The sequence below is a fragment of the Fringilla coelebs genome (genome assembly GCF_963513975.1).
Source record: "Fringilla coelebs genome assembly, chromosome: 16".
Taxonomy (NCBI): Eukaryota; Metazoa; Chordata; class Aves; order Passeriformes; family Fringillidae; genus Fringilla; species Fringilla coelebs.
Genome location: NC_140042.1, coordinates 13,929,590 through 13,953,249, shown reverse-complemented (window position 1 = coordinate 13,953,249; position 23,660 = coordinate 13,929,590). Strand labels below are relative to the sequence as shown.

Sequence of the window (23,660 nt, the reverse complement as noted above, 5' to 3'; positions counted from 1 at the left end):
GAACAGACTAGGAACCTGTGGGTCTGGAAAGGGAGGAGTAATACAGATAAATTCTTAGTTTTGCATCATAGGTGTGTTTGATCTGATCTGCCTGGGACACTGAATTTTGATAGCAAATGCCAAACTGCTGCTCTGTTTCAAAGTTTATTATCAGGAACTCACCATAAATAATCCAGCAGTACAGATGTGTCTGAGGTATTTAAAGCAATGTAGGATGTGAGATTTGGGACTTCTCCACATGCTGTCTCCTCCTTAGAAGAAAATGGTCAATTTACAGTTATAACTACTTCAGTGTTCTGTCCAGAAAAAGTAAATTTATGAACTGGCTACATAAAACCTTTGTTTCTAACAGAAAATTACTCCAAGATTCACAGCAAAATCCTCTGCAGGTCTGGGTGCCTGAGTTTAAAATAAATAATCCATTAACATCTGTAATTGCTTATAGGAAAGGCTGACCCATGGAAGTGTGTAACCAGCATTCCTCAGCCTCTCATGTCTGCAGCCAAGCCATTTGAGAAAACAATCCCCCATGTGTTTTTCCTGCTTTTAGAGTCTTTCTGTGCCCAGAGCTTTACTGGAGTAACTGGACCACAGCTGCTGCTATTCCAAGTGAAACACTCTGGTTTAGGTTTGAAAGAAGTAGGTTTTGAGAGCAATAAAAACCCCTGGTAAAATAGCCAGAACCATCATGAACTCAGGACTAGGAAGAAGAGGACAATGAAAACATGTAAGAATAGAGCTCTAGTTTTAATGTTGCCTGGGAGTTGATGGCATTTCCATCTGGATACTGTACCCAGTGCTGTTCCAGGTAATCCCTGCCTAGTACTGCTGGTCTTGCTGTAGCTGAAAAGATTAAGAAATTTATTTAAAAATACCATTTATTGAGTCTGTTTGCCTCATATATGTGACAGCAGTTTGGGAAACATGATCAGTGCTGTGGTTTATTGAATACTCGGGAGAAGAATTCAGCAGGAGGAGGAGAGCTAATCCTAAGTGAGTAACAGTGAAAGTAAAAGGAGAGAAAAGGTGAACGTGTTTAATGGAATTGTTCTCTGACTTGTCCTAAAACCCCTTCTGAAGTGCCAGAAACTCCATTTATTTACTTTTCCAAATGAGGTTGGGCTCTCTTCTCTGAAACTGTAGTGTCTCAAAGCAGAGTTCAACACTCCAGAATCACTGCATGAGCTGAAGGATGGGGCTTTTTCCCTGCTGCATTTGCTGGTCTTGTGCTATATAAATATAAGTAGGAATGTTGTATAGCAGAAGGACTGTCTGAATCCAGAGATCCAAGACAAAAATCTACCCCATAGCAGATACCTGTTTTAAAATCTCTCCTCTCCTTTGCTGATGTGGCTTGGGCATGTCTGTAGTACAATTATAGGGACACTCTTTGAGGTCAGTATGTGCTGTTTCTAATCTTAGTATTTCATGCAAATTCTCTTCTCCTTCAGCAATTTGCACATTGTCTCACAGTGCATCTGCCTGTACCATTGTGCATGACCACTTGCTTTTGTTTCTTTGTTTAAGGGCTTTCATAAGTGTCTCTCTGAAGCTCTGTAGCTTACCATGATGACCCTACACGTGCTCTGCACAAACTGAGGTGCCTTAACTTATGATCCAGAGTCTTCTGAAGAACCAGCTTGTGAAAGCAGGTGAGGTCCTTGGAGAGAAAACATGCTCTGCTGAATGTGAATTAAGTGTGGAAGAATGAACTGTTGGAAGTGCCGCCTGTGTCTGGTGACCCCATTGGAGTCTGGAGAATGGACATCTCTGAGGTGCTGGCAGGGCTGATGCAAATCTGAACTGATTCTGGTGCTTCCCCCTGCCCTCCAGTCCTCACAGTGTTCCTGGAAAGCCAATGGATGAACAGGACAATGATTTTAAAGAGTTGTGGGCAAATATTTTGAGTGGGGCAAAGAAAAAGGCTGGGGATGCCGAGGCAACAAAGAGGGTTCAGAACAGACCAAAGAGCACCACAACACGAAGCAAATTAAGAAGAGGCAAAGCTGCTGCTAAGAGCCAAACCCATCATAACTTACCAGCAGTGAAGGAGAAAAACTTCCTTCAAAATCTGGGTCCAAAGGAGCAAACGTTGGTGCACGAAGAAGATGGTGATGCTTCAGCCTGTAGTGGTGAGACTGCACAGGGGGATGGAGCAAGAAGCCCTCTCCCTGCCAGCCAGCTGAGCACAGGGACCACTGAGTGTAGTCAGAGATCTCTGACAGGTAAGTGACCTGAAGCTGTTCAAACAGAAGATAGGCAAGGACTGGAAGGACTCTGTAGCTCAGTGGAGGTTTTCAGAAATCCATCCAGAGGGGATGCACAGCACTATTAGAAAGCTTGCACCTGTGCTGCAGGCAGATGTCCCTCAGTAAGGTGAAGCCTTGGTACAAAGTGATTTGTTGGCCAGTGATTATTTACTGTTTTTTGCAGTATCAGAGCTGAGAAAAGTCCTCTCAGATCATCTAGAAGCAAACTCAGTGTATATTGTGGTGCTTTTTCACTCGGTGCTTCGTTGTCACTGGATGTTGTCAAGGGCAAAAACATGAATGATCTAAGAAAGGTGTTGGATTAATTCATAAAGGATTAGTCCTTCAGTGCTGTTACACGTGATGGCCAGAATGCAGTCACCAGTGATGGAGGTCCCTAAACTGATCAATTGGGTCAGTCAGGAATGGGACATTGTATGGTGGGAATGCTGGAGAGCAGGGCTGTGGGACTGCCTTCCATGTCCCTGCTGGAGACCCTGCAAGGCTTCCTTAATACTCCTGCCTATAAAAGGGACACAGAGGTCTCTAAATGCCCCTGTAGCACAGAACCCCAGTGTTGTTACTGTGGCTACACAAATTGTTCACTTCTCCAAGAGTGGCTGTTGCAGAGCTGAGCCTGGCCCAGGCTGCTGTCAGGGAGGGGCCTCTCAGCAGCTCTCAGCGTGTATTTAAAACTGCCTGGTAAAACTGGTGTTTTCTCCCCCTCTAGTAAATGCTCCAAGTGGCTGTTCCCAGACTACCTTAGCCTTCCTTCCTGCTACTCCTCCAGGACTCTGCTCCTCACCCACTCCCAAGGTGCGGGTGGCAGAGCTGGTGGTGGAGAGAATGCAGCAGTTCAAGAGGGTGGCACCCGAGCAGCTGAAGCACAGCTCGGATGGGAGTGTGCCAAACGCTGCAGCCAGCTGGGATTTCCCTGCCAGGAGCCAGGAGCAGAAGCCTCCTGAGGATGGTACGTGTCTCCTTTTGGCTTTGGTGTGTGCAGAATGAGTGCCTGGTGAGAATGGTTGCCTCAGGAGCGGTCCTGGATTCCCGGGCTTTGTTCCTGGCTGGCCTAGTGGCTTGCTGTGCAAATCACTCAGATCCCTGAGAAAACTTTGTTAAAGGATTATCCATACTTTTTTCCCAGCTCTTCTCTAAGGCTGAATTTAACTCATGTAAATTCTAGAGGAATAATTGTCTTTTTGGAACCAGGTTGAAATTCCAACAGGATCAGTGAACTTGGTCATTCTTCCCTTGGGACAGTGTTAGGTAGCTCCATCTTTGGTACATCTCCAAGCACTCTCTAAGGTGGTATGTTCTGTGTTGATAAATGGAATTCACAGCAAATTTACTCTGGTTGGTTCTTTATAGATCAAGTCCCTGTTAGCTCTATATGGACATGAAAACCTGCTGTGTTATTTGATGTATAAAATTCCATTTTCCCCAGAAACTTCGGCCAAAGCTGTCCCTTCATTGTCCCTGACATGTGATTGTCACCTCCTGCTCCTGGGCTGGTTCAGTCTTGGAGTGTTGGAAAGGAGCAGGTTGTACCTTTCCTGGTGGAGATCAGGTGTGAAGATGCAAGAGAAAGATTGCAATGAATTTTTGTGTGTCTAGTTTAATAATGACAAGTGTACCAGTTTCTCACCTTCCATCCAGGATTTAGTTTTCCATCTTACATCATCTCTGCCTTCTTTGCCAGATACCCAGCATCTCCCATCCATGGAACACGACGGTGCTCTGGCTTTGGCTCTTCAGCAGGAATCCAAGGAGGAAGCCCTGGCAAGCCTGGAGGATGCAGGCTTGTTCTTCTGTCAGATCTGCCAGAAGGATCTCACAGCCATGAACAGCCTGCGGCGAGAGCAGCACGTCAACAGGTCAGACACCAGCAGGACCTGTCCCTCCAGCCAGCCCCCAGAGACTCCTCACTCAGCCCAGCCAGGGGAGAAAGTGGGAGCAGGGATTCTGCTTAAGGGTCTTTAAGGCTTGAATTAAGGAGTCATTTTGGTGTGAAAGCAGAAGTTGATTGCCTTGCCCTGCAGGGTTTCTGCATGTGTGTAGCCCCGCCAAATCTGCTTTCATTAGCAGTGTGGCAGAGCAGCTGCCATTGTAAAAGAACTTGGTGATGTCAAAGGTCTTTTCCAACCTTAGTGATTCCATTAGTAATGACTCCCTAATGCAAATTTTAAGATCTACTGATTTCAGCCAACGAAGTTGTGTTTCCTCTGTTTTGCTAAAATTCACCTAAGGACATCTGGTATGTCACTGTATCTGAGGTGTTTGCTGAGGGAAATGTGGTGCTACTCAGAGGGATGACTCAATTGTAATTACTGCCCTTCATTTAACAATTTCTTTAGTGATAAAAGTCAAACAGAATATACTATTTACAGGCATCTCTCTGGAAATTGAAACTGTGCTTTTCTGTTGACAAAGTATCAGAAACAACACATTTGAATTACTAAATTCTTAATTCAAGCACTTCCAGATAGCAGGAGTGATGTAAATTGTCCAGTCCTGCATCATGTTTCTGACTGGCTCCCATTGATCAGGCTTCTTTGCACCTGCAGCTTTCTAGGTGTTACTCTTGTTTCTGTTTTCAGACAATTTGTGCTGCTTGAGAGGACGAAAGCTATAAAACAGTGACAGGGCTAGATATGTTTTTTGGAAAGTCAGGCTTTCTGAACTATTCACATGTAATCATGTGTTGAGATTACAAGGTTATATTAGCCAGGGATTTTTGATAGCAGCTTTCATCCCAAGAGTGAAGCTGTAGATGGACAGATGCACTGATACACCAGTAATCATCAGTGCTGAATGGTCTCTAGCACAGCCCTGTGTATCACGGAGTGACTTCTGTAACAGGTCCTGCAGAGCCAGGATTTTATACCCTGAATCTCTTTGGAAAGAGCAGAAAAAGAACAAGTACAAATTTTTACATCGTTTTGGCCTGCCAGAAGTTATTTGAAGTTCATCATGCTGCACTCTGGAGCATGGTGTCAATTCAGCTGCTCCTTTTCTGTTAACAGGGGTTTATAAATGAGCTGGAATGTTAAAATGAGTGCAGGAAGAGGGATTAGGTGATGGACACACATGAAGTGTGTTGTTCAGAGAGGCTGTGGTCTCCTTATTCCAAGAGATGTTCAAGGCAGGGCTGGAATAACCTGTTCTAGTGGAAGGTGTCCCTGCCTAGGATCAAGATGTCCTTTAAGGTCCCTTCTACCCCAAACCATGTGGGATTTTATGATTCTGAAATTATCCACTGCACTTGCCTTTGAGCAATATGTTTTTGATGTGCCTCTGAGACCATTATCTCCATGTAACTGTTCCATGTGTTCATCACAGCAGTGGGCACGTAGTTCTTGTTCCTTTAGTGGATGTTCATGGCTGTTACAGATATTAGAAGTGATTGTGCTTTCTATTGATAATGTCAGTGTTAATATTAATATATGAATGGCTTCAGTCTTAGCATGGACCCTTGAAAGTCTCCATAGGTAAGCTTTGCCACTGTCTCCCAGGTGTCTGGATGAGATGGAAGAAGCCCAGGTGTCATCCTGCAGCAAACCAGTGGTCCCTGAGTGTCCCATCTGTGGGAAGCAGTTCCAAACCCCACAGAGCCGAGTCAGCCACCTGAAACGCTGTGCTGTGGAGATGGATGTGCCTCCTAACCTGCTGCTTCAGGCAGTGCAGCTGCAGGTGGCCACTCTTGGTGATGCAGCTTTTCAGTGTCCCAGGTAAGCTGGTAGGAAAAAAAAAAATGCTGATTGCTTCCTTTGGGCTGAGAGGTGTTGGAGGTTGGGAAGAGCAGTAAATGCAAGGCTGACTCACACACTGGGGGAACCCTGAGCCCAGAGCAGGTCGAGTAGAGCCATGACCCAGTGAGGAGGATGTGGCAGTCAGTTGGAGAAATCATCTGAATTTCTCTCAGAAGAGGTCAGGTGGTGGATGACTTTAAAAGCCAGCAGGCAGGAGCAAAATGGGGAGTAAATAACCTTCCAGTGGTTTGTCAGAATGATTTGTGCTCTGTGAGGCAATTGCTCAGCAAAGCTGAATGGGTGTGTTTGAGCTTTTGAGTGAACCACAGAGTATGAGTGGGGAGCCTTTCCTGACATCTGTGGTGCCAGTGCCTCAGCTCCTCAGTTCATGGCTGTCCTGGGAACATCCTTTCATCCTGAGCCAAAGAGGAAGCAGATGTGATGTTTCGGAATGTGCTTGGTACAGAGCTGCTCGCTTTGAGCAGAATCTTCAGAGTGCCCCAAGTGGTGCCTGAGTGAGTTTGTGGAGGGGCTTATGGGTCCTGTTGTGCCAAAGGAGGACCATTGCTTGTTCTCTATGCAAGCAGAGGGGTGGGAAAGCATTTTCTGGTGATCTGGTTTTCTCCCTGCTTCAACTTGTTTGTTCCCCTTTGGTAGAAAAAGTCATTCAAGGTAGAGATAGCAGATGCTTACATCCCAAAATAAGACTTCTGTAAATTGCTCTAAATTCCATGAATGATAAATCCTTTGCTCTCTGCTAGGAAAGAAAGTACTGAATGGTTTTTATTATGCTTGACATGGGAATCTCTCTGAGCAAATGGAACAGCTGCTCTGGAGTAGTCAGTGATTGTTGTCTCTGATCCAGCCACATTAACTGGGGCTTCCTGCTGCATTCTTGGATTTCAGCAATCAGCCCAGCAGGGCAAAGCGGAAAGGCGCCTCCAACGAGGACTTGAGGAAAACACAGAAGAGGGCCAAAATGGAGCCCAAGGATGAAGATTTGCAGGTTGCCATGGCAATGTCACGCTCGCTGTTGGAGCAAGAAAAGCAGGAACAAGCAAAATCAGTTACAAATGTGAAAGCAGTGGCTGCTTTCCCAATCAAATGGAAGCCAGGATCAGGTATGTGTTACAGCAAGTTAGTGTCTGAGGCTGTGGTATTGCAGAGTAATGGGGCTGCTCTCCACCAAAACTTCCTTGTTGGATGCAGGAGGGATGACAGCCCTGTTTCTGGTTTGTTTAAGCTGTCAGAGCTTCAACAGTATGCAGTATTCAGATACAGTCAAGAATGACAGCAGGATGTCCATCCTGTGCTTTTTTTCACTGATTTTTTCTTTTGAATATGTAAAATAGTCTTAAGCTGTTGTTTCTTGTAAACTGTGGAAGTGAGGAGAAATAATATAAAAATATGATTGTTATTTCTCCTGTGGTAGATTCTTTTCCTGTTCCTCCTGCTGCAGCCTGGATTAATGCAGCTTTTTCAGCATTATCTCATATCACTTTGTCCTTTCTGCAGTGCCATGTGTGTCCAGTACTGAGCAGGACCTCACCATTCCAGAGTGCAGAAGGGTTTAGATAGGCCTTTGGGGAGAGGGGAGAGGGTTGAGAGCTGTCCACAGGGGAGACTTCACTCTTCACAACCCTGCTCCTGCCCATTGGAGCTCCCAGTTGAATTTGGGGCTGGGCATTAGTAAGGCAAAGGTAGTAGGACACAGCATTTCCAAAAGGAAGTTGCCCAGTGTTTGTGTGAGCTGTGGTTTGATATCACCCATGACCAGAACACAAGAAAAGGACCCTTCATGGGTGTGTTGGAGGAGTTAATTTCTCCTGTAAGGGCCATGTGAGGTTTTGGTCTACCTTGCACAATCTTGGGGTTGTGTTCCCATGCCTTTTGCTTGTCACTGATTACAGCACTGAAGAAGCTGCTGTGTTGATCTCCTCTGCCTTGTGTGTTCAGCTGTTTTCTTACTTGGGTTCCTTTTCTTTTTAAAGAGAAAAAAAGGCGTAGGAAAGGCACCAGTGCTCCTCCACCTCTGCTGCTCCAGGACCCAGAGAAGGTCCACAAGAGGATCCAGGAGAGAGTAGCCATGATGCTGACAGAAGAGGTGGAATTCCCTCCCACCCCTCAGCTGCCCATTAGTAGGATTCTGGAGGATGAATCTGGAAAAGCAGCGTGGCTCATGCCGTTGTGCAAAGCCAAGAAATGCTTTTTATGGAACATCAGTGCTCTGACAGGACCCTGTGACCCTGAATCATTCTACACTGCAGCCTTATCCCCTCCAATTGTACCATGGAAGCCTGTGCAGGTGGGGCTCTGTTGTCCTTGTCTGATATGTGTGTGCCCTGGTTTTTGCTACTTGTCCTGTATCCCTTCTGTTTTCCTGATTTGGAATGTAGACCAGTGATCCCCTCTCTCTGCACACTCACTGCCCGTGACCTGTTCTCCCCTGGTCTTACCCAGTAAGGTTTGAGGATCTTGAACTTTCATTTTTGCCTTTTGGAGAGGAGAACAAGGTTCACGTTACCCTGGTTTTTGAGTTTCAGAAAGTAAAATGGATGGGAACAGAGTAAAGGGATCCCATCCTGCTCATTGTGCCATTAGTTTGTCCATATTTACAGCAGCTTGGCTCTTGTTTTTGTTGGCACTTGGCACTTCTTTCTGGTCATTTTTAGTGTGAACTTTGCCCATGTTGCACTCAAAACGGACTGGGGAGAAAAATTTAAACTGAAATCAGATATTTGCTAGCACAGAGAAGGTGGGAGTGCCTGGAGTTGAACAGCAAAGCATTTACACTCAGGCTTCCCCTGTGCATCCTCCTGCTGCATGTGAGCTTTGGTCCAGGTCTCAGTTCCACTCTTTCATTTTGGTTCCACCTGGATCTGCCTCTTCCAGTGCTCTGTATTATTATAAAAAATGCCCACAGAAACAGACAAAGCTCTTTCAGTCTCTTTTCTCCAAGAAGGATAACACTTCTCTATCTTCCCTCTTTGTTCTCTTGAAGAAGTGTTTGGTGCTCAAAACACGTGTTCAAAATCTACTGTGCATATTTGGTATTTTATTTAATACTTCTTCTCTAGTCAAATCTCAATGTTTCTCTGGCTTGTTGCAGGTTGAGGCTGGAGAGGAGGGACTCAATTCTAGGAAGTTTTGACCTTTCATTCAAGCCAGAAACTGCCAGAGAAGTTTAAAAATAAAAAGCAGGAAGGTCTTTAAAATCATGGCAAGAGTGTGTTTTTCCTCTGATTCTTTCCATTCACAGAAATGGCTGAACTATTTTTACTTAGAAATAAATGAGAAAAAGAATTTTTTGGGAAACAAAGACCAAACCTGGAAAATACCCACTCCAAGGTGTAAGTTTGATTTAGTTACATGTAAAATGTAAAAATGCAGAAGCGTTTCAGGACTCGGAACAGAAGCACCTGGAGAGCCTCAGCTGTGACTTTTGCCAGGAACTCCAGCTATAATTAAATATTTAGATGCTGAATTGGGAGCATTTCCCCCATCCTTTCTGTCTGCTTGGCAGTTGCCTGCACAGACATGCTCCTGGAGAAACCAACTTTTCTGCATTTTCCATTGTAGTTTTCTTTCTTCTGTTCAGAGCTGCCTTATCTCTGGAGAGTCCTTCATAGAACTGCAGAGAGCTGTTCCTCAGAATCCCCTGTACCTGGACAATGCTCTGTGATCCTTCATAGATGTTTCAGGAGTATGAAGTAGATACTGTACTCTGAGCTTTGCAAATACATGAAACAAGACCTAATTTATTGGTGTCTTTTTTTCCTCCTCACTTGATCAGAATGAGCCAGAGAACCTTCAGCCATCAGTGGGATCTCATCAGCCAAAAGCATCCCAGCAAACTCAGCCTGACCTCAGTTCTCAGGAACCCACTTGCACAAAGGTTGGAGGCCAAACTTCTGATGAATCCAGGCCACATCCTGAAAGAGATGGGCAGCTTTTATCCCCAAGCCAGGACATTCAGACCCTGCAGGACCTGGTGGACTTGGCCAGGGAAGGACTCACCCTTACTCAGTGGAACCTTGACACTGGCCGTGTTCAGACAGCAGAGCAGCCAGGTGAGTTCTGGCAGCTTTGTGAGCCCTGCCTCTTGTTCCTTCAGCTACACAGAGCCAGGCTGTGGCTGGGCTGAGTCAGAGAGACAGCAGCACCCACAGGTTGTTGGTGTTGATCCAAGAGGTGATATTGTGGGGGCACATTTTCCTGCAGTGAGATGTAGATACAATCAACCTGATATTTCTGAAATGATTCATAAATCCCAGCTTTTAAGAGAATTCCTGGACAGCAGATACTAAATTTTGTTTAAAATTAAAAAAAAAATCAAAGTATTTTCTGCCAGGAGGGAGCCTGGATGTGTTCAACCGCTGAAACAAAATCTTCATTCCTGCTTATCTTGGGCATACAAGAGAGCTGGAGAGGGACTTTTCACAAGGACATATAGGACAGGGGGGATTGGCTTCAAACTGAAGGAGGTTATATTCAGATTTGATATAGGGAAGAAATTCTTCCCTGTGAGGGTGCTGAGGCCCTTGCACGGCTGTGGCTGCCCCTGGATCCCTGGAAGTGCCCAAGGCCAGGCTGGATGGGGCTTGGAGCAACCTGGGATAGTGGAAGGTCCCTGCCCATAGCAGGGGTGGGACTGGATGGGCTTTAAAGTCCCTTCCAACCCAAACCAGTCTGTGGTTCCATGATTCTACCTGGACAGCCTTTCTGTTCTGTGCACTGTCTTTTCAGGTCTTGAGACAGTTGGATGAGAGATGCACAAGAGGGATGATTTTGTGTTGGACATCGATTACACAAACCTGGAGTTTATCTGTGCCTACTCAGGGTTGAAAAAATACAACACCTGGAATTCCTCTGTGGGCAGCTCTCTAATGTCCCCAGTCACAGTTGCATGTGGTGCACAACTGCACATTTTGAGGGCAGTGGTACCCCTTAAAGTGCTCTGGCTCTTCAGCAGAATCTATTGTGTCTCCTGTTCATCTGTGAAAGAGAACATGGTTCCTAAGCTCACCTGTCTGCATTTGCACTTGGATATAATACTCCTCTCTTCCCCTGCTCAACTGCAGCAAATGGTCCCTTTAATGTATATAAATAACAGTGAAATGGTGCTTAGGTACCCTCAGCCTGTCACAACCCAGAGTCAAGCCCTGCAAAAAGCCATGAGGGAGAGGCTGAGCCTTCAGCCCAGCCAGCCTGGTCCCATCAGCTGTCACAGCAAGGATCCTCTTAGGAGTTCTTAGATCATTCTGTCTCACAAGGAGGTTGTATGTGATTTGTGATGTGCATTTTCTTCCCTGAGGAGAAGAACTGACTTCCAGTGATCCTCCACTTAGTGGCTTTGTGCCCCCATCCAAGAAGAAGAGCCTCCTCAGGAGCAACAGTAAAAGAGTAAGGATAACCTTTTTTTTCCACTCTTTATATATTCATCTATAACAATTAAAAACTGTTGCCTTTGTGCAATTCAAAGAAATGTGGAATATCTCCCATTCCTATCTAGAAACAAAGTGGTGCTTAAAGTTCACAGTGACTTGAGGATTCCTCATGGGCACAGGTGAGATCAGCACACCTGGGGTGTTCCATGCATGCCCATGAGATCCTGGGGATTTTTCAGTTCTTGTCCTACCAGATGAGAGCAGATTTAAATGCCAGGGAACAGAAGGCCAGGCTGTGCAGGTTAGGGAGCTGTAGCACTGAGAGTGTTTGGGGGCAGGAAGCAGGGATGCAGCTGCAGAATGTTATGCAGTACTTTGCTTTAATGCCCAGGTTATCCAGGAGAAAACTGGCAGCAGCCCAGGAGAGAGAGAGCTGCTGCTGCTCCCTCTGGGCTCACACCCAGCTCTGGCTGGTTCTGAGTGGAGCTCCTTCCTCCCCGTGCTGTGTCCTGCAGTGGGAAGGGGAATTATTGCAAGGACTGCTTGACTTGTACTAGATCCTGCCATAAAGGCCTGGTAGATGATGGAATGTGCTGAGGGCCATGGAAGATGAGCAGGTTTTGCTGCTAATTGAGCTTTTAAAGGGTTTGGTGTAGAAAACCCTCAGTTGTGAGAGCACAGAGGATCTAGTTTGAAAATCAGGGTGTGCTCTATGGTGACTGAGTGAGAAACACAGCCTAGTAAGCCACAGATGATTTTTTTTATCAAGCCTGTGGTGTTCTGTAGATGTCATCTTATCCCACATGCACCAGGGCATGTGTAATTTTCCATGAATGTATAATCAGTTTTATTCAATTCATTGCCATACAAAGTAAAACTAATTCATTTTTTTACCAAGGTCATCTGCTTTATCTGATGAAACTTACTATCTTTTGTTTGATAATAAATAATCATGCCCTGAAAGGAAGTACATTTTGGTGCTGGATAAATTTTGATGCTCTGACAACATACTTTCATATTGTGCTTAAAGGATTAAGATACTTCTAAAATGAGACAGTTCCTTGAGCTGAGAATTGGTATTAAACTTGAGGATCCCAGCTGCTTGGTACAGAAACTCTAGATATTCTTTGGGAGTGTTAAAAAAAAGAAGTCCTTAGCCAGAAAAGGTCTTGTTTTTTTCTATTAAACCAGAGGCCTTTAGCAATACAGAAACTGTTCTCACACTGTTGTCGAAACTCAGTTGCTCCCAGCAAAACAAGTTTGGTCATTTTTTCAGAGTCTGTTCATTTCCATTATAGTTTTCCTGAGCCACTGAAGTGTTCTTGGAGAGCTGGATTGCCAGTGGGAGAGATTTGAGCTTTATATGAGCACAAACAGTGTAACCATGTGGAGGAAATGCACTCATTGCATTTATAACACCCCCCCTGTGCTGAAAACCCTTGGTCACATCAGTGGGGTCCAGTCTCAGTGGCCTCCTCAGCAGGAGAGAATGTTCTGGTGTGTTCTCCAGCACACAGCTCATACCTGCTCAGAGCTGCCCTCTGGCCAGTTTCTTTGCCTTGCACAGAGAATGGAGCAGCCAGGAGGTTTCTGGTCTTGTTTAATTTCCCCATTCTTGATTGATAATTTTAGGACCAGCAGGAAAGCTGTTCTGGGCTCGCTGCCTGGAACGTCACATCTGGAGCCTGTGTTTGCTGGCAGCCCCAGAGCAGCCTCACAGGTATCCCACCTGCCAAGAATAAGAAAACAAGAGGAGTCAGATTAGTTTCCAGACTGAGTTTCCTGTCTTCCCTTTGGAGATCAGTCCACAGCACTGCCACAACCTGCAGAATGTTTCCTAGCCCACCTATGAAGGCTGGGAGAAGTGTCCTGGTGTGTGCTGCTAATTCCTGCTGGCTGGAGCAAGTCGAAAGGTTGGCGCTCCACAGCCCACTGCTAATGTAGAAACCTGCTAAGAAAATGAAGAGCTGTGTTGTTCCAGGTGGAACTGCATGTCCTCCAGATGTTCCCTGGAATAAAACTTGCAGTAGGTTTGAAAAGCACAAGGTCAATGATTAGGGTGTTAACCATAAACTGGTTTTCACGTGCAGTTAAGCAGTTTCTCAACCCAGCTGTGATCTGAGGGTGTTTCAAACTTCTCTGAAGTGCTCCAGGGCCACCTCCTGAGCTGCAGCACTAGGAGGGATCTGAGTCTTCAGGAGATTGCCTGGGAGCAGCTCCAGAGGAGCTGTCTTGCCATCCTTGCTGTCTTTGGCAGCGTACCCCAAGCCTGACCTTACCGTCACCATAACCAGCCACAGATAACTCAGCCCTCCCCAGAATTCTAGCCAGGGGTTTGGAATTGTAATAAAACTTGTGTTTCTTTTTTAAAATGGAGTGGAATTTACAAAAGATGTTTCAATAGCATGCTCATAAATTCCTTTGAACTGGATGCCTTCATCTGTGGGGGCCCCTTTGTTGCAGAGCTGCTCTTCTCTGCTATCATTGTCAGAGAGTGAAAAGAGAGAAGAAAGAGTCACCCTCTTTCCTCTTATCCTGATTTTAGTGAATTGAGTTCAAATCTATTGAAGTGGAAATTACAGTTTGCTAAAATTGTGGTGGGAGGCAGTAAATCAAGAGGCCAGCTATAGGCTGTGGCTAGACCACAGCAGGAAACGTGGTGAGGTCTGAGGGTGATAATGTGCTGTGACACAAGTACAGCAGAAGACAACACAACTGCCCTTTCTCCACAATGGGAAGGCTGAGTAAAAGTAGAGGAAAACAGAGCAGGAAAGTCTGTTAGACTTGTGTGCTTGTCCTGTGGAAGACCATAAAGTTCATAAAGCTGATGATTGCCTTCAGGAGGCAGAGGTGGTGTGTCCAGGCTGGGCCCACAGCACAGCAGTGCTGATAAACTGGATCACTCCCTTCTTATTTTTCTGGGAAAGTGTTTGACATCTGTAACATAACACCTGTCTTTGTGTTCCTTCTGTGTCCTAGTCCTCTCTCGGGCTGCTGGCTCAAGATTTTGGTGCCATGGTCAACAACCCCCACCTGAGTGATGTCCAGTTCCAGGTGGACAGTGGGGAGGTCCTCTACGCCCACCTGTTCGTGCTGTACGCGCGCTGTCCGGCGGCGGCTCAGGCTGTGAGTGCTGCTGGCATTCCTTCTGCTCCTGCTCAGGAGAGCCCAGACTGCCCCATCCCACAGCCAGCCAGAGCCCCAAACCAGCACACAACACTGCTGGCCTTAATGGCATCGCCTCAGGAACTGCAGTGGTGTTTCAGCTTAGGAGACCAGAATAAATCCTGACAAAGTGGTGAAAGATGTGCTGCTTCATCCTATTCAGGGAGGCTGTGGGGATCCTTGCATTCCACCCATGAGCAATGAAGGATGTGGTGGTGTGAGGTTTTTAGGATGAGGTGAGAGATGAAAATTTGACTTTATGTTTTCAGAAGGTTGCTTTATTATTTTATGATATTATATTATGCTATAAGAAATTATATACTAAAACTATACCAAAGAAAGAGAAAGGATAGGATACATCAAAATGTCAAACAAGAATGATAATGAAAGCTTGTGACTGACTCCTCAGAGTCTGACACAGCTGGCTGTGATTGGTCATTAATTAAAAACAATTCTCATGGAACTAATCAAAGATGTACCTGTTGGTAAACAATCTCCAGACCACAATCAGATAATTATTGTTTACATTTCTTTCCTGAGACTACGCAGCTTCTCAGGAGAAAAATCCTAGCAAAGGGATTTTTCAAAAAAATACCATAATAACAGAAGGAAGCTTTCAAAGTACTTCTTGCCCTTGCATTTTTGTCCCTGTGCAAGCACAGCCCGCCTTGTCCATCTTGGTGTGTCCTGCCTGTCACTGAGGCTGGGAAGTGTGAACAGGGAAGTTTCTGGGAAATACTTTAAAATAATCTACACAGAGGTTTTGTCACTCTTGCTTTGGAGGTACCTGCACTGACTGTGCTTTTTGCAAGGCTAGTGAGGGAGTTCTTATGTTCTCAGAGCATTTTAGGTTGAATAGCGCCCAGCCTGCTCCTGTGCAGCTTCCAGGTAAATTCAAACAGACCAGATGAAGCTCATACAGAGGTGTAGATGAAAATTGGGCTGGGAAGTAATTTGATTGCAAAACTAAGTGGAGAACTCTAAGACCACCTTTCATATATGTGACTAAGGCAAGTAAAGTTAACAGCCATAGGGTCAGGAAGGAATTGGCCTGTTCCACAGGGAGCTCTGCATAACTGCCCCACCTTGGCATCCTGGTCCCTGGGCTGGGCACGAGTGAAGGGAAGGAGCTGATGGGAACAAGGATGAATGTAGGTGTTGTGTTGCTTTATTAGTAAACAGACTTTGCTTTCTCTGCCCCAGGTGCACAGCGAGGGGCTGCTGGTGGAGGAGGACGGGGCTGCGCCGACGCACCGGGTGCTGCTGAGCGATGTGTCAGCGCCGGCCGTGGCTGCCTTCCTGCGCTACCTCTATGCTGCTGACACCAACTTCCCTGCTGGGCTGCGGCCCCAGCTGCAGGCTCTGGCTGCCAGGTGTGTACCCTGAGCATGGCTTGGAACCCTTCAGGCTTTCAGCCCCAGTTTGAGATCCTCCGTTGCAGTTTCACAAATTCCGTGGTCCTTTGCTACATCTTAAACGGATCTTGCCCATAAGAACATCCTGCCCTCAGTTGAAAACCTGTGTGAGAGTTTCTGTGTTCAGTATATGCTCAGCAGACTGTGGCTGAGTTTTGTCTTGGATGTCTGTTGGCAGCTGATGTTGAAGATGATGAGCACAAATTCTGTGATTCTCACTTCATCTGAACAACAACACTTCACCTGGATGCTCAGGCTTTAATGTGTTGAGTCAGCCACGCTCTCAGTCGTGGTCCTAGGCATGCACTAAGAGCTTGAAACAGGAGCAGTTGCTGAGATATGGGTGGGACATGGCTGGGGCTTGCCAAATGTATATAGAGAGGTGCCCTGTCACTCAAAAAAGCCAGGAATCTTGCACATGGCAGATATTACCCAGCCCCAGCCATTCCATGGGACTTTCCCATTGCCAAGGGGATTTAGTGTAGTCAGTCTCAAAGACAGAAAAGGAAGAATGTGCCTGATACTTTCATGTGAGTGACACCTGGAAAAGTGCATTTGGAATTTTAGGAGTACACTGGATCTTGTACATCTTAGGAAAGTCAACATTTTCATGTAAATTCCTTACAAAACTCACAAAAGTGATCTGACAGCCAAATGGTGAAGAAATACTGGAGGAGGAAATACTAATGTTACTATTGTATCCCTGCAGGTTTGGTGTGAGGGAACTGATGGCAGAGTGTGAAAGCAGCACTGGAGAGAGCCAGGTGTCCTCCGGAGTGGATTCAGAAGATGATCTTATCTCTGTGAGGGATGATGAAGATTGTGAAGACAGAGCTGAAAACTTCCAAGACCTCTTGAAGTCAGTGTGGGTGGGTGAAGATGAGGAAGAAGTAGCTATGTTGAGCCCTGAGTGCCAGAAGGAGGATGACAGTGAGGTGGGAGAACAAGAGCTGGAGGAAATCTACGAGTTTGCTGCAACTCAGAGAAAGATGGCTCAGGGTGAAAGAGGGGTGAGCAGGGGAACAGACTGCAGCATCTCCAGTGACACCGAGGCAGTCCAAGGTAGAAACCAGCAAACTGAGCAGGAAGAGGTAAAGAGACCTGAATCTGCTTCAGTAAGCAACAGCCTCGAAGATCTGAGGGATGGCAGTGGTGTGGAAAGATCTAAATGTGACTTGTCTGCACAAGAAGAGAAGATGCAGAGGTGCAAGAGCATGAATGATCCACAGACCTCTATTGTGCCTCACCACAGTGAACCTCAGAAATGGGAGGGAACTTCCCATGGTGCTAATGAAGGAGGGGCTCTTGGGGGATGTGAGGATGTGAAGGATTCCAGGTCACCTCAGGTCTCACATGACAAGGCAGATCACTGTGAAGAGCAGTATCCTGGTTTCCAGGGTGATACTGATATAAATGACAGCTATGAACATTTGTTTTCTGCCTCTCAGGGGTATCACTGTGAGCCTTCCCCAGTGAAAGAAGTTACCAAAGAATCAGGAAAATCCCCTAGTGAAAAACACGTTGGGCTTTATGATTCGCTTCTGTTCAGCGAGTCACGAAAAGACTGCTCTCCATGTAAGAATGGATTTTGTAGGAGTCCAACTCCTCAGCTTTGTGTGTCCCTTTTTCCTGCTCTTGGCTCTTCACCTGCATCTCCAAAATCAGAGGGAAAGTTTGCCAGGGAACATGTGTCAACACCAAAGCAAAACAAAAAGGAAAAATCATTCCCATCTTATGAAATACACTCCCAGAAAGCCAAGGAGCTGGGTGCTACATCAAAAAATGAGATCACAGTTTCTCCAGCAGAGCTTCCTCACAGTGAATCAAACAAGCACACACATGTCTCAGTGGTGTCATCACCAGGCAGGACTCAGGATGCTGCAGCTCACTGGATCAAGGAGGGTGATGTTATTGTTTTATCTTCTTCTGATGAGGAAGTGGAGTTACAACAGGGCAAGAAGTTGCCAGAGTCTGACTCTGCTCTGAAGGAAATGGAAGTCCCTGGGCACCTGAAATGTACAGACATGGAACATGGTCCTGAGATACCAAAACCTGACCATAACTCATCAGTCCCTGAAACAGAGCAGAGGTCAGCCCAGGTCTCATGTGGCAATACAGACACAGCGTGTGTAAGTGGTGATGTGAAGGTGTTCCCTGAATTTCCTCTCAGTAGACAAACAGGTGCTTGTACAGAGATCAAACAGAGTCCAAACCTGAGCCCTGGGAAGAGGCTCAGTAATGAAATGTCTCCAGGCACAGACAGCTCCTGGCTTGTGCCAGGAACACCAGTTCTGAGCAAAAGCAGAAGCTTCTCAACACAGACTCTGGTCACAAGTATTAATTCTTTAAAGGGTCCAGGATCTAAACTCAGCACAAAGAACTTAGCAGCAGATAATAGTAACCACGAAATGGCTGGAAATTTAATAAAAGTTCATGAAACAACATTGTCAGACAAACATTTGCCTATGGAGAACTTGACCAGTGGAAGGAGCCCACCCAGCAGCCCAACAGCAGAATCCTTTTCCAAGAACCCCCTTCCAGTTTCTCCAGTAGATCCAGTTCTCCTCTCCCCTGGCCACACCAACAGGGAAGGCAAATGTGCCAATATCTCAGGTTTACCCACACTGGTGCCTCCGTGCCAGGAGCAGCCACTGGAAGATAAAATCAATGTCAGTGTGGTTGAGCTGGAGGACAGTGACAGGGAAGTAAGTCTGCCTTCTCTAGGTAGCAGTGTCCTGCTGTGCGAGGAGCCCCCAATCCCTGTTGATGACTGCTGGCACGTTGGGTATCTGTCCCCAGCCAGAGGTGACAGCCACAACTGCAGCCAGGTCAGCCATGCAAAGACCAGCATGGCCAGCAGCCCCAGCCCTGGCTCTTGGCAGGAGCAGGGGGAGAGCCCAGTCCAGGTGCAGGGAATTCAGGGCAGCACCCCTCTCCAAGGAAGTCCTGCTGGCAGGAGAACAACTTTGCACTGCCCTGAGAAGAGCCCTGTTGAGCCATGTTCATCAGTGGGAAGCAGAGCCAGTTACCTGGACTCCAAAATCTGGGATGACTGGAACGGAGAAGAGAAGGAAGATGAACTTCCAGAAATTCTTCCTTTGTCTCAGAGGTTGGCAGCTGCAGCAGGGGCCTGTCAGACAGATCCTGTCAAGACTCCTGGTGAGAGCTGGTATTTATACTAGATTTATTGGGCTAGGTTAAACTGCTTTTATTTTAGTGATTATATTACCTGTGATGCACTTGACACACTGAAAGGGTCTTTGGGCTTTCTGAAGCAAATCAGTTGGCAGGGCCAGGCACAAAGAGCATTTGCTGTGGGAAAGAGCCTGTCCAAATGTGGGATTCCTGGAGTGTTTCATTGTCACCAGCCCTTTGGTAGTGACAGTGCTCCTTGCAGAAGCTGTGGGTTCATGGATAGAGAAAAAACAACCCAAGCAGAACAAAATACAAGCCTTCTTGCCAGTGGATTAATGTAACTGATGTTGCAGTATCTAATTAAATAATTATGCCATACTAAATGATTAGTTTCAGGGGTGATTAGAACACGATGTGTGAGACTGGCTGTGCTTCACAGTATCAGTAAACTGGCATAATTGAATCAGTATCTAACTCCAGACCCCAGTAGCTTGATTTGCTCAATAATTTTATGCATCAAGACTCTGTTAGGAAATCTGCTTCCTGGGAGAAGGACCACTGCACAGAATTCAGTAAACATGGTCTTAACTGCTTTCTAAATGTTGCCTGTTCTAACAAAGCCCTGAATGGCCTCATTTTCAGATGTGACATATGTCCCAGTTTAAACTGTTTTCTGATGTAAAGTCTATGAAAGTCAAGTATCCTGATTAAGGGGGGGTAAAAAAAGTGCTGACTATTCTATCCAATATGAAGCTGAGTAATAACTAAAGCAGCTTATAAAACAATTATTAGATAATACTAGATTTCTGCCATTAAGAGGAGAAGTTGCCAGTCATTTGAAGTCCTTTCTGTACTGATTCTCATCACAGTAATTTCATTCTGCTGCAGAAACTTCCTGTCAGGAGAACAACAGGTCCCCCAGCACTCCAGTGACACCCATGCCAGCTTATTCCATCATGGAGACCCCGCAGCTGAAGAAGGAGCTGAGCAAGTAAGCATTACCTCCCCCAGGATGGCTCTTTACAAGAGGTACCTGCTGGCAGGCAGTGTGAAAGAAGGGGAGCCATGGTGAAGCTCCAGCCAGGGCTTCCTGAGGTCACATCACACTTTTCCAGCTGCACTTCCTGGCCTGAGCCTCTTGCTGAGCTGTAACCTAAACTCCCATCTTCTCTTTCAGATTCGGTGTCCGTGCTCTCCCAAAGCGCCAGATGGTGTTGAAGCTGAAGGAGATATTCCAGTACACTCACCAGGATGGGGACTCTGACTTTGAGGATGAAATCTCCTATTCCCAGCCCCTCCCCCAGAAGTCCCCGAGGCAGCTGAAGGCAGGCCGGGCTGCGAGGCCTGTGGGCAAGAAGAAGCAGCGTGTCAAGGCTGATGGTGCATCCCATGGAACAGGCTGTGCCGCACCCAAGGACAGAGCTAAAGTGACACATCACCCAGGAGGAGCCAAAGAGCAGGAAAGGCCATCTGTGTCCCTGGAAGCTGATGGCGAGGAGCTCCCGGCGTCCCAGGAGTCGGCACATTCTTCAGTGGATGGAAGTGACATCTCCTTTGGTTCACAGAGGTGAGGCAGTGAAATCCTGCACAAAACACTCAGGGGTGCAGGACAGAGATGAGGTAGGAATGAGGCAAACAGAGGTGACTGTCCCTGTGGCCTGCAGGTGCCCTGCCACCTCCTTGAGTGTGTCATGTGGAGGTCAGCACACTCCTACAAAAGAAACAGGCTTTGGATTTTCAGTCTAATTCCTACTGAACTATTCTGAGAACATAAAAGGGCTGCTTATGAGCAAGGCCCAAATCTGGTATGCCTGGTCTGCAGGTCAGTGACATGGAGCACTCCATGCTGCCTGAAAACCTGCAGCTGGAGTTGGGAGAGGACAGCACAACACCCCTTGGCAGAACCTGCCAGGAGGGAAGGGCCAGGAGCCAGAAATTCCATACAGCTCTGGGCTGGGTGAGTTGGACCTGTCCTGGCTGGGATGGGAAGTTTGCAGAAGCCCTGCCATGTTCTGCCTCATTTATTTTGTGGGTGCTGGTAGTGCAGGGTCTGTGATCCCACAGAGAGAAGTCATAGGGCTTCACTATGAGGGATTTGGGGAGTTCTGGTCCTGTCCTTGTTGGCCTGTTGTTTCCTTGACCTCTGGTCTGTTTCATTCTGCTTTTAGTTCCTTTGTGAATGGATTTGAAACCTGTGCTTTTACATCTGAGGAGGAGGAAGAGGAATTTCCAGCATCTCAAGCAGCAGCTCGGGAAGAGGAGAAGCTGGAGGCAATCAGGTGCTACATCCGCTCAAACACGGCCCTGTACAACAGGATTCTCTTCTATGAGCCCATCGAGCTGGCTGATCTGCACACAGAGCTCAAACAGAATGGCATTAAAATTTCCAAGGCAAAGCTGCTGGACTTTCTGGATTCTCAGTGCATCACATCTACCATGGCCAGAGCCCGGAAAGAGCAGGAGCAGAAAAGGAAGGAGAGCAGGAAACAGAGAAGGCGATACCGAGTGAAGGCCACCCCTACCCGCTGAAACTCCTGCACTGGATTGCTGCCAAGCTGGAGAGCCCCGTTCCTGTTCCCAGCTGGTGCTCCTATGGGTGGAGCACTGCTGCTCCTCGTGGCCTGATCCCAGGTGACATCCAGGAGAATGGGCCTGAGCTGCACTCCCATTGCCAGCCCTCTGCTCCCATTGCACAAACGCCCCATGGCTGCCCTGCCCTCAGCACATGGCTCACCTGCAACCTCTTTTCACCCAGTTTGACTCTTGTGCCTTTTCTTCCCATTTTTCCAGTAGATCTTAGGTCCCCAACTTCTCTTTGTGTGGTGCTTCCCTCAGTGCCAAGATCTATTCCCTGGATTTGGGCTGAGAAATGGTTCACCCTTCACGTTCCAGGATTCAATCCACTCTGTCAAGCACTGCCCATTTACACTCCTGTGACTTCCATCTTCTCTTCAGCACGGTTTGCACTGCTGATTTTTAAGGCAGGGAATGCTGTGGAAATACATAAAAGGCTTTTTTTTCTTGCTTCACTTGGCAATCTCTACTAAAACTCCTAAATCTATTTCTCAAATGGCTGCAGAACAGGGCAGGGCTTTGTTCTGTTCCCTTTGTGACACCTCCCAAAAATGCCCCTGATACCCCATGTCATGGGAAAGCCCCCAGCAGAGATGTCTTGAAGAAAATATTAAGCAGTTTTGAGCACTGGAACTCTTCAGCACTTGTCACAGCTTGAACAAAACCCACTGCCTGGATTAGTCCCATTGCCAAACTGGACTGGTCCCAGTTGTAAAGTGTCTGGGACTCCTGGAGAGGTCTTGGACCCTAAATTGTTGTATTTTATATATTGAATATTTACCTTCAGAACAACTTTCTAACTTCTGTCTCTTCTGGCAGTTCTGAATGTGCAAAGGCTCACCGAAAAATAGGGACAGAACACAAAAAGAGGTCAGATTTCTAGGGATCTTTGTATATGTCGGACATACTTTTTTTTTATACAGAATTTGATTTTGATTTATATTATATACAATAAACAATTTAAATCCTGTCCATTCTCATATGGAACAGGAAACAAACACAGGCTTGTGTAGAAAACATGAACTTTGTTGAATTAGACTACTCTTCCCATCTTTGACTATGGGGTGAGAACATGACTGGGAAGCCTATGCCTAAAAAACCTAAACATGAACTCTGAAAAACTTCAACTGGGAGTGGAGAAGACTTGGGGAAACCTATTTTCCTAATAACAAAGGGGTTCCTAACACCTGTGGACAGGAATGTCCCAGTGCCCGGGCTCAGCCAGGCCAACAGATCCACACTTACAGTGCCAGCGTTTCTATATGGAAGGGATAAATACGAGAGCAATCCTTTCCATATCGTTCTAGTATAAAATTTCTTCTGGAGGATTTTGTGTCAGATGTCTGATGGAACGCAAAGTGTCTGGGAGAGGGGATGCAGCCTTTGGCAGAACCATCCCTATGATTACCTGGGGAAGATGTGGACTCCAAATCCCTGCAAATGTTCAAGGCTGGGTTGGACAGGGCTTGGAGCAACCTGGGATAGTGGAAAGTGTCCCTGCCCATGGCACGGGGTCAGATGGGATGGGTTTTAAGGTCCCTTCCAACCCAAACCACATGTGATTGCTAAGAATTCAGATTCATGCCCAAGATCAGCACAATCCCACTGCTCCCTTCACAACACTTTGGAGACCTGGGCGGCTCCAGCCCCTGAGAGTGCCCAGGTTGGACACTCTCATGGACACTCCGTGTCCTGGAAAGACATGGAGCCCAGGTATAGATCGCCAGAGTTCTGCTCTGGTGTCCTCTGGAAATGTTTTTCCCTCAAAAAGCGCTGGCTGCCATCGCGTCTTGTTCCCCGAGCCTCTGCAGCGAAGGCTCCGTGTTCCCCGGGCGGGCGTTCCCTTCCCGCCTGAAGCCCGGCTAAGAGAAACCCCCGGCGGCCGTGGCGGCTCGGCCAGCACACGGGGGAAAGGCTCGGGACGGAGCGGGCAGCAGGTGACGGGTCCCGAGCCCTCCGGGGGGCCGAGCCCGCCACCGCCTC

The 23,660-nt window shown here is 46.8% G+C and overlaps 1 protein-coding gene across 1 annotated transcript; it reads left to right on the top strand.

Annotated features, from left to right (window-relative positions):
• Nucleotides 1-1,858: 1,858 nt before the first annotated feature.
• SLX4 (SLX4 structure-specific endonuclease subunit) lies at nucleotides 1,859-22,562 on the top strand (the record flags this gene model as incomplete). The annotated part of the gene is made up of 14 exons (XM_084216738.1): nucleotides 1,859-2,225; nucleotides 2,980-3,219; nucleotides 3,952-4,126; nucleotides 5,765-5,980; nucleotides 6,908-7,122; nucleotides 7,993-8,306; nucleotides 9,795-10,071; nucleotides 11,322-11,404; nucleotides 14,368-14,514; nucleotides 15,757-15,926; nucleotides 16,678-19,127; nucleotides 19,992-20,094; nucleotides 20,281-20,670; nucleotides 21,272-22,562. 14 exons carry the CDS (start codon nucleotides 1,859-1,861, stop codon nucleotides 21,630-21,632), a joined length of 5,508 nt encoding a protein of 1,835 aa, XP_084072864.1. The 3' UTR covers nucleotides 21,633-22,562.
• Between the last annotated feature and the right edge of the window lie 1,098 nt (nucleotides 22,563-23,660).